This window comes from Pecten maximus, chromosome 2, assembly GCF_902652985.1.
Source record: "Pecten maximus chromosome 2, xPecMax1.1, whole genome shotgun sequence".
Classification (NCBI taxonomy): Eukaryota; Metazoa; Mollusca; class Bivalvia; order Pectinida; family Pectinidae; genus Pecten; species Pecten maximus.
The window spans coordinates 36,172,718-36,182,893 of record NC_047016.1 but is presented as its reverse complement, the minus strand read 5'-3'; the positions used below and the strand labels follow the sequence as shown (position 1 = coordinate 36,182,893).

At 36.9% G+C, this 10,176-nt stretch overlaps 1 protein-coding gene across 1 annotated transcript; it reads right to left on the bottom strand.

Annotated features, from left to right (window-relative positions):
* Positions 1-875: 875 nt before the first annotated feature.
* On the bottom strand, positions 876-9,879 carry LOC117321929. Its single transcript, XM_033876560.1, has 10 exons — positions 9,746-9,879; positions 8,843-9,139; positions 7,542-7,709; positions 5,524-5,957; positions 4,937-5,113; positions 3,383-3,489; positions 3,159-3,216; positions 1,919-2,155; positions 1,517-1,649; positions 876-1,121 (listed from the first exon to the last, which is right to left on the bottom strand). Exons 2-10 carry the CDS (start codon positions 9,136-9,138, stop codon positions 1,028-1,030), a joined length of 1,704 nt encoding a protein of 567 aa, XP_033732451.1. The 5' UTR covers position 9,139; positions 9,746-9,879; the 3' UTR covers positions 876-1,027.
* Positions 9,880-10,176: the final 297 nt, after the last annotated feature.

The window sequence follows — 10,176 nt, the reverse complement described above, 5'->3', positions numbered from 1 at the left end:
AAATCTGTTCCCCTTCCCCCAAGGATGTTTCTGACCAAATTGGGTTCAAATCAGTTCATAACTTTATGACAAGTAGCGATTTAAAGGAATTACCTCTATTTCCCCTATTGGGCCCCGCCCCTTTGGCCCCTCGGGGGTCAGAGTCACCATTTATGCAAAATCTGTTCCCCTTCTCCCAAGGATGTTTCTGACCAAATTGGGTTCAAATCCCTTCATAACTTAACAACTAGTAGCGATTTAAAGGAATTACCTCTATTTCCCCTAATGGGCCCCGCCCTTTTGGCCCCTCTGGGGTCAGAGTCACCATTTATGCAAAATCTGTTCCCCTTCTGCCAAGGATGTTTCTGACCAAATTGGGTTCAAATCCATTCATAACTTTATGCCTAGTAGCGCTTTAAAGGAATTACCTCTATTTCCCCTATTGGGCCCCGTCCCTTTGGCCCCTCCGGGGTCAGAGCTACCATTTATGCAAAATCTGTTCCCCTTCCCCCAAGGATGTTTCTGACCAAATTGGGTTCAAATCCATTCATAACTTTATGACTAGTAGCGATTTAAAGGAATTACCTCTATTTTCCCTATTGGGCCCCGCCCCTTTGGCCCTTCGGGGGTCAGAGTCACCATTTATGCAAAATCTGTTCCCCTTCTGCCAAGGATGTTTCTGGCCGAATTTGGTCAAAATCCAATAAGAACTTTTTGACTAGTAGCGATTTGAAGCAAATGTTGACGGACGACGGACGGACGGACGACGGACGGACGGACGGACGACGGACGGACGGACGGACGACGGACGGACGGACGGACGGACGACGGACGGACAACGGACGTCGCGCCATGACATAAGCTCACCGGACCTTCGGTCCAGGTGAGCTAAAAAAAGTTAACAAAAAATGATTGACGTTCAGAGCTACCATCAATCTTGAGCAATTTCATTCCCATAAAGGTTTTATATGATATGAGACTGTTACGATCTTGGGAAGTGTAGTACAATGGTCTGGGATCATAGATCTAAGTGGCCTATTTTAACTGATCAAGAAATAGAACATCCCCAGCCCTGGTCAACGGTGGCCACATCGGGTGCAATTTCTGGTGGTGGCTCAATGAATTCTGAGGGCATATACAATCTGAAATGAAACAGCATATCGTGTTAATGCAGACTGTACGTTATGACTGGAATAATAATGAGATGGTCTGATATTGCAGTCGAGAACATTAAATGACACCAAAGATTTATTGGTTTAGGGAAGATTTCTGGTAAGAATTGCGATTTCAAAAAAAAAAAAAATTACTTACGATAAACCATGTTCATGTATCTTTAAGTGAAATAAGTGCATCACTTAACTGGTAGAACCCCAGTAGTCAAAACACATGTTGGAGAAAAATGATATTTAAAGAGGTGACTTAGTGCAATCATAATTTAGTTCAATAAATGAAAAAAGGCACTAAATTGAAATTACCTATGAAATATATAGGATATTTCACCTAAGTAATATGTGGTGTTTATAATTTGTTTACATACCTGATGGTGGAGAGTATGTGACGACCAGAGTTTCTGTTTACACTACTGTCGACTCTATCAGGCAGGACAGCCTGACCAATCCCCTGGGTAAAGATCTGGTAGGCAACGGTTTCCACAAAGAATGGGGGCATTCCTACAAACAAGTCCAAAGAAGTTAATTATGTCCTCTCAGACAGAAAATAATATGGCACCGACTTCAGAGAAAAAATTTACCTCAATAAAATTGCATCAACCCTGTTTTCTTGTCCATTTAACATATTTATCAACACATAAGATTGGACACTAGGAAGAAAGTTGACTTATTACCACACATGGGTTTATTCAATAAAGACAGTACGTATCATATTATTTACAATATTTCAACTGATGTAATTTGGCTACAACAAAAGAAAAAATGCTTACTCAAATAGTCCAGCCACTTGATGACACGCTCCATGGTTTTAGGGAAGGTCTCAAACGACTTTTCGCCGCGTCTCACAGGGGCAAACAGGCGTGTTTTCAGTTGGATTGTGTTATAAGGAGGCAGATCTGTCTTAGTCGCTGTAGTCACATAAAACAGACGCAGCACCTTGGCATACCTTGTGCTGAGGTGAGCCGTCTCGATATAGCCAGACACATCAGTTTTCACTTGGTACACATCTGTAATTGAAAGTGGATTATACATTGTATTACTGTGATTTACACATGAACAAATTTATTCTTGGAAATTATTAAAATGGGAAGATTATTAATGTATTAACATGCATAGTGACTTCAGAGAAAAAATTTACCTCAATACACCAGCCAACTTCAACAAACCTCAATACATAGTTTCTATAGGACAATTTGAGAATGTGTTTCCGATTCAAAACAAATTGGTTTGTCAAGAATATTTAATGGTTACAAAAATACAAAGTTGGAAATTATCAGACAAGGTTTTCTAGTGAAATATTGAAATCATGTTCTCATGCATATATATCCTTGCTGTTTTTGATCAGTTCAATATACTTTGTATGAATGCTTCACTTCAATAGATGTCAATTTGTCAAATCCTTATGTAAGAAGACATTGTTCATGATGTTTTATCCCCTTGTATGCTAAGTATACTACCACAACTATCCAGCAATAAGCCCATGGTGCCATATCCTCTAGAGCAATGACAAACATTCTCTATAAATAGTAACTTTGACCCTGACCTTGAACTTTACACCCTAAGCACAAACTTATTGAGGTATTTTCGTACTTGTTCAATATGTGAAGGTTAATCTAAATCTGTTAAAAAATGAAATTGTTACAACAATGACAAAGATTTTCTATAAAAAGTAATGATGTCCTTCACCTTGGCACTCTATGTACCAAACTCCACTTATTGGTCAAGTATGAGAATACCTTGAATGAGTTCATTTTTTCAGGGTGCCAAGGTCAAGGACATCATTACTGTATTGATAGAAATCATTGTCATCCTATAGCGAATTGTTGTTGAAACAGATTTAGATCAATATCATATCTAGGTCAAGTATAAGAACACCTTAAACAAGATCCTGTTGGCATGTTAGGGAATTTGTATTGCTCATGATGCCTTGCTTGGTATAAAGTTCCAAGTAAGCATTTAACTTGAACATTCCTGAGTAAGTAATTCATTATTCAAATAATGGGTACATACTGGACTGGTCCAGGTTACACTGTATATCAACACTCTGCATGTTCACCACACGGATATTCTGAAATAAAATTACAGTATATTTAACAAACAGATATTTTGAATACATGTAGTATGATAAACATATGCATTAAGGAACAGAGATGAGGTACTGCTGTGTTGTAAATTTAAGATAACGTAAACAATCTATTTTTAATCCTCAAAATTCTAGTCACATTTATACATACCTTTTGATGTTTAAGCCAAGCTCCCATCTTGAATACTACATTGCTGAATGGACCAAACTTAATGGTAGACCCTGACTTCCTCATGTCGGGGAGCTCGTCATGATAGCCTGAAATACAGTAAAGTTTTAATATCACACAAGAAAATCAAATAATATGTTAAACCTCATTATTTGATGTAAGTAAAAATGTTTCTTCTGTATCTGAAACAAGATTTACAACTTTAAAATTGCTACATAATGCATTGCATGTAACAGATTGTGATGGTTCATGGATATGGGCATTTCAGCTGCATAGTCTAATAGCTAGCTTTTGTGGCTGTGCGGTTGAGTTGTTTCCCCTGAGCATGTTACAAGATATTAAATGGATTTACTGCAAAAATATATATTTTAGAGGTAATTTTATTTTACCATGTTTCATGTTGAAATGAAAGCCTTCTGCTCAGTTTTTGATTTTCTGTATACTGATTTCAATGACAGTTGTGCTCTAGGTTCACTGAATCACCATCATGCTAATTTGTTAAAATTCATTTGATGCGCGAAAATTTGAGTGCGCCAAAATAAAAATATTTACAGTAATATACAGCTCATACAGAGCACAATGTTTTCTGTTTGACAATATCACACCTTTAATCAGGAAAAGCTGACCTACATGTAATGATCACACCTAAAGGATTTGTGAAGAGCATTCAGTACAGGTACAACTTAAAAACTGTCACCAGGATGGCAGACTTATAAAGTATACCCTGCACCCCAAACAACCATGATTTTCATTCTAGCTGCTCCAAACACTTGTTGATGGGGATACAAAAGGGCAAAATGGAGATAAAAACAGTAAGTATAGGTCAGGTGCAAAACTTCAGTGTACGGCTGTTCAGAAGCTGTCGAAAGAGTTCGTCTGGATAAGATTCTAGAAGTGTAAACAAATGCTGCTACATAGACATAACTTCCATAAAAACTGGTTAAATAAAAAACACATAACAGTAGGTATATATCTTCATTTAATGCATTGTAACATCAGTAAATTAAAGTTTCTAAGGTTTAGACGAGAACTAGGAGAAGTTGTTTGGACAAGATTCTGTTACAGATGCACAATATCAGTGTGTGCTTTGAGCCTGCTGACGTCATCAGTGAACTTTCAAAAAGTTTGCATAAAACTGTAGAAGATGTCTGGACATGATCCAGACAACAATCATAGTAACAGGGACAGAACTGATAAAAAAATACACAAATTAAAAGAAATATGAGCCCAGGTGTAGAGATTAGTATTTGATGACAATTCTACAATCGCAGAGTTCCACAAATTTTTTATGAAAATTGTATTAGAAGTTGTGCAGACAAAATCCTGACACAGACAGATGGATGAAGGGAAGGATAGACAATCAACCTGAATACTGATTCCAGTGTACCTCTCCAACTTCGTTTCAGGGTTATACAGTTTATATATACAGTATAGGTAATTTTACATTGATGTATAAAGATGTACGTAACATACCTGAGATTTCATCATGCTGCAAATATTAGCCAAAAGTAAACTAAAAAAATCAGGCCTACTCACCAATTGTGCAGAACTCTTCTCTTCCCTTCAGATAGAAAATCCTTATAGCAAACACAAAGACGGTATTCCTGCGCCCCACCTCTGCCCATGATGTACACTCGGGGTCCATCACAATTTGTGGTCTGGACTGCTCAGAGGAGGCTCTCAAGGTCAGATTCTCAACATTCAATATCACACCTGGGGAAAGCAGTAAATGAGACACATCTTAGAGGTGAACAGTTAACGACATTCAATATCACACCTGGGAAAAGTATAAGTAAATGAGACACATCTTAGAGGTGAACAGTTAACGACATTCAATATCACACCTGGGAAAAGTATAAGTAAATGAGACACATCTTAGAGGTGAACAGTTAACGACATGTATCACACTTATAAAGAATGTTTGTAAGTTAAGTGTTGTATTTTTTATTTTTGGTCACTAGAAAGATAACTGGACAAAAATTTTAAACAAATGATTATTATTTTTTAATAAGGGCCTTTACAAATATTTTATAAATGAAATATCTAACATACAGAATACTTCCTACATGTAATGTACTAGCCAACACTATTTTTATAAGGACACTGAACAAGAAGATACTGACCAGGAAGAGGTTTGCGTGTGAGTTGTTTGTTAAGTCCTTTGATGGTTGAAGTCATGGTACCATAGTATGACGCAGACACTCTATGAGTGGGTTCTGAGAGATGTGCAGCGATGTCTCTCCTCTCTGGCTCTGGTTGAGTGTCCTCCTTGGCCGGGTCTTTGTTTGTAATGTCAACCACTGGAGTCTTACTCTGGTCCACAGTTTCTTCTTTATCATCTCCTTTACTGTTGGTGCCTGTGGGTAGCAGGGTGTTTACCACCGTTGATAGCATGGCATGTGCTGAGTTACCTCCCCCTGAGCTGATAGCCTGCGTCTTTTCCCATTGTACATGTGTACCCTGGTCTTCGTCTGTATAAGGCTCCCCTGGAATGGCTGTTGTGTAGCCAATCTGGGCCACTGGCATGGAATCCGCGATTCTTGGGACCAACCACAATCTACAACATCATATGTTGTGTTAAAATAGTTTTAGAATCAAAAATCCAATTTATTTAACATATTTTAAAAGATAAGCCTACTTACTTATACAACTATATAATAATAAAATCATTATATTAAGGGCAATGCAAATCAGAAAAGAGTAGGTTTGGGATTTTGGATGGAAACAATTAAATTGTATAGACACCCTTGTGTGATACACGGAAATATTCTAGCAGGGTATATATATGCTTTGTGAGGTCCAGAACTCTGCAAAGTCTCATTATCAACTTATATATAGACAATATATATATATTTCTCTACCCTGGATTGGGACACCCACAACTTTACCAGTGTGAGATTTTCTTATCTTACCCTAGGGTTGAGACAAGCTACATGGGCTCTTTGCAAGCTAGTTCTCAACAATGGCATGTCGTCAAATCAACAATACAATGATGTACATCACATCGAAAATTCTTTCACGTCTTGTTGACATTTCCTTACATTGATGTAACATCCATATTAGATACAAAAGAGGGTAAACAGGGTGAGAGAAAAACAATCATTCACCCCCATGGAAATGAGACAGGGGATTCTCTTACCCTAGAAAGGCCGGGATATCCGCAGATTTACTGGGGTGAGATTTTCTTATCTCACCCTAGGGAAAAGACAAGCTACACATGCTCTTTTCACGTTCTCAGATAATTAGTTGCCAAACACCCGGCATGTCTTGTGTTTGGCAACTAAGAATCTTCCCCTTGGGTTGAGATTTCCCTGTCTCACCACCAAGGGCGTGAAAAATTCTATTAATCTCAACCCTCAGGGTAAGAAATTTGGTTTGGTTTGTTTTTGTTTAAAGTCCTATTAACAGCCAAGGTCATTTAAGGACGTGCCAGGTTTTGGAGGTGGAGGAAAGCCGGAGTAACCGGACAAAAACCACCGGTCAGTACCTGGCAACTGCCCCACGTAGGTTTCGAACTCGCAACCCAGAGGTGGAGGGCTATTGATAAAGTGTCTGTACACCTTAACCACTCGGCCACCGCGGCCCCTCAGGGTAAGAAACTTAATCTGCCAAACATTCAACAAGCCTCTTTTAGGCAACTTAAGAATCCTCCCCCTAGCTTGGTTTGAGATTTCCCAAAGGGGGTGAAAGATTCTATTAGTATTGTGTCCTAAAACACCATCACTTGATGTACAGAGTAATTAACCCCCTAGTATCACAATAAGACTGCTACATCAAATATACATTGATGGTCAGTGTAATGAGTTCATCTACTACAGGTACATAAATTTATAGCCATACTCTGAAAATCTCAAGTCGAACATCCAAAATTGTTACTCTAGCAGGTTAATTGAGGCATCATTTCTCCTACACTACTGCTGTCAGTGAGATATATGCTATTATTCCAACACCTACCAAATCTACATGGACATATGGTTTAATATAATACATATGAAAAATATATGCTAACAGCAAAATCTTCCATAATTATGTAGCAGATAATAGCTGCTGTCCTTTTAAACTTATCTCGACCAAAATTGGGAATAATTGTATAAGTATGGCAGAAACATTAAGGATACAACAACGTTTGGCTGGTATATACCTCAGTCCCATTACAAATCTGTTAACTCCGTAGGAGGACTCGGCACGTAACACTCCTTTGGTGTCGTATTGATCCTCCTCAATCAGTTTGAAGCTGACAGTTTCACATTTCCATACAGTAAAATCCTGGTTCATTTGAAGCCACTCATTAGCCTGGTCAACAACAAAACTGCAACAGAAGAAAATAACATGATTGATCCATTTCATAAATTTACTTAAGCTGTCATCTTATGGCAATCCTAACTCTAACAAATAAGGTTTAGTGTATGGGTGATTAATTTTATAATTTATTTAACTGAGATTGCTTGGTTTCTAAATCCAGCCAAAACAGAAATTTATATGCAGATATGGAAACATATTTATAAATAATTAATATATCAAATAGGAAAACATGGATATTATAAAAAGTAATGAGATTATGAATCTGAAACATAGGTCCAAAGGCAAACAAGAGCTGTTTGATAATTGGCACCATACATGGTTTGTCTGTTGACAATTAGCACCATGGCTTGCCTTTTGATGTGAATATACAGCAATTGATATTAATACAATATTTAAACGAAAAAAATAAATTTAAGTGATCCATTCAGATCCAAAACACTTAGAAAAATATAGTTTTATATCTAGATTAAAGTTGATCATACTGGTGATTTATCACTTTATAATAGTAAAACTTTAATTTACAATATTTTTTTTGTATATGACACTTGTTGAAACAGTACTTTAAGAATATTCAATTCAACACTGTTGGACTCCATATATATATATATTTTTAAATGGTTTGGTATAATAACAACTCTCCACATTAAAGCTTGAACTGTATTACTAACAGTCAAGAGCTTCTTGATTTTGGTGATTCATTACTGCAATAAAAGTCCTGCTTAGCAATTAACTTCATGGAATTGCCTTTTGGGCCCCATAAATAGGAAAAGTATGAATGTATCAGTAGTGATAGCAACACAAACCAATGCTTTAGGTATTCAATAATCAACAGCCCCTTGATGGCAAGTGATGCAGTTACAGACTTCACTTGGATGACTACATTAACACCCTTTTCTTTGAATGAGCTTGAAATAAATCATAGATAGATATAGTGTGATTAACTCTTAATCTGATCGCTTACATACATACCAGTGTTTATATTTGTTTTTCGGAGATTTTTTGTGTGAAAAAGCTTAAAATTACATTGGTCGATAATATATACTAAAGAAATTTAAAATTATATTTTCATAATCTTGTCTCTTATGCAGTTTTTACCCACTAGGCCTGTAATATTACCATAAATGCATTTTATATACTGACCTGAACCGTGCATATGTAGGTGCTTCATCCGGGCCAGCAGCTGCAGATATAAAATTTGGCATAAAGTCCATGTATGTGAGCATTGGTCTGGTTTCCTCGATCGGACTAGAAACTGACTCCTCCTGAAATGCCTTATTGTCTGATCCCGCTTCAGGCGCAGAATCCTTATGTGCGCTCTGCTCAACTGTTATCAATGCTGGCTCCATCTCCTTCCGAGGAACAGTTTGCGCCACCTGCCCCGGGATATCCGACTGAGGCAAATTTACCATCTCTGTTCCAGGGTTTCCACTGGACATTCTGAAAGGAATATGGAGTGTATATGATGATTTATTTGCATTAAAAGTTCAAGGATTTACATCAAGGAAATAATGTTTAAGGTCAAAAGAGAATACATTTTTCAAATCACTTGAAGATCAAACCAAGATAGAACATATATTTTACCCAGTTGTTTTAATTTAAGATGGTGGATCATTTATTTTATAAGTTATTAATACCCAGCATATTAAATTTTCATTTTTTTTCTCACAAATTCACATTCACCAGCTTTGATGACCTGATTTTGCTAGATCAACTTGATACATGTATATGTTGTATTTTTGGTAACAACATGACCACGCGGCTGCTCAAATTGTGATTTAAAAAAATCTAATCGAGCAGAATTAAAATTCAATAATCAATTTAATTTTGAAAAGAAACGAAAGGGTTTAAACACTGCAAAGAATTAGAGCTTTCCTACATATGCAAATGTATACTCCAAAATTGGCCACAGCAGAATGAGACACGTGGGTTTTCTAAGACATATTATACTATTATGTAATTCTAAAACATTGTAAAAATGCTAGATGAATTTGCGTTTCTGTTATGATATTTTATGTAGCTTTATAACAACAAATCTGTACTTACATTATCTAAGTTATTGTGGTGTCTTCCTGAACAGTGGTCAACTTCACCTACGCCAAATGAAATCGAAAACCTGCAAGTAATGGCATGTAGTCACAGGTAATTATAAACAGGTGAGCAATGTTACTTTGTTTACATTGACATCACGATCGAGCTCACTAGGACGCTTGAATCAGACACGCCGGATACGTTCAAAATTAATACACCAAATATATATATATATACCTAATCTGTTTGTTTACATCGAAATTTTGCCAAGGAAACTCAAATTCGTTAATCTTATCCCATGGTATTAATATATCCGATAGTGTATTTAAACGGCACAAGTTCATGTTTTCATAGCTTTATTTTAGTTACGATTGTCTCCCCTGGGTCGCGTTTGACTGTAAATAAGAGGCACAGAGGACCTGCGATGTTGATATCTGAGTTAACGA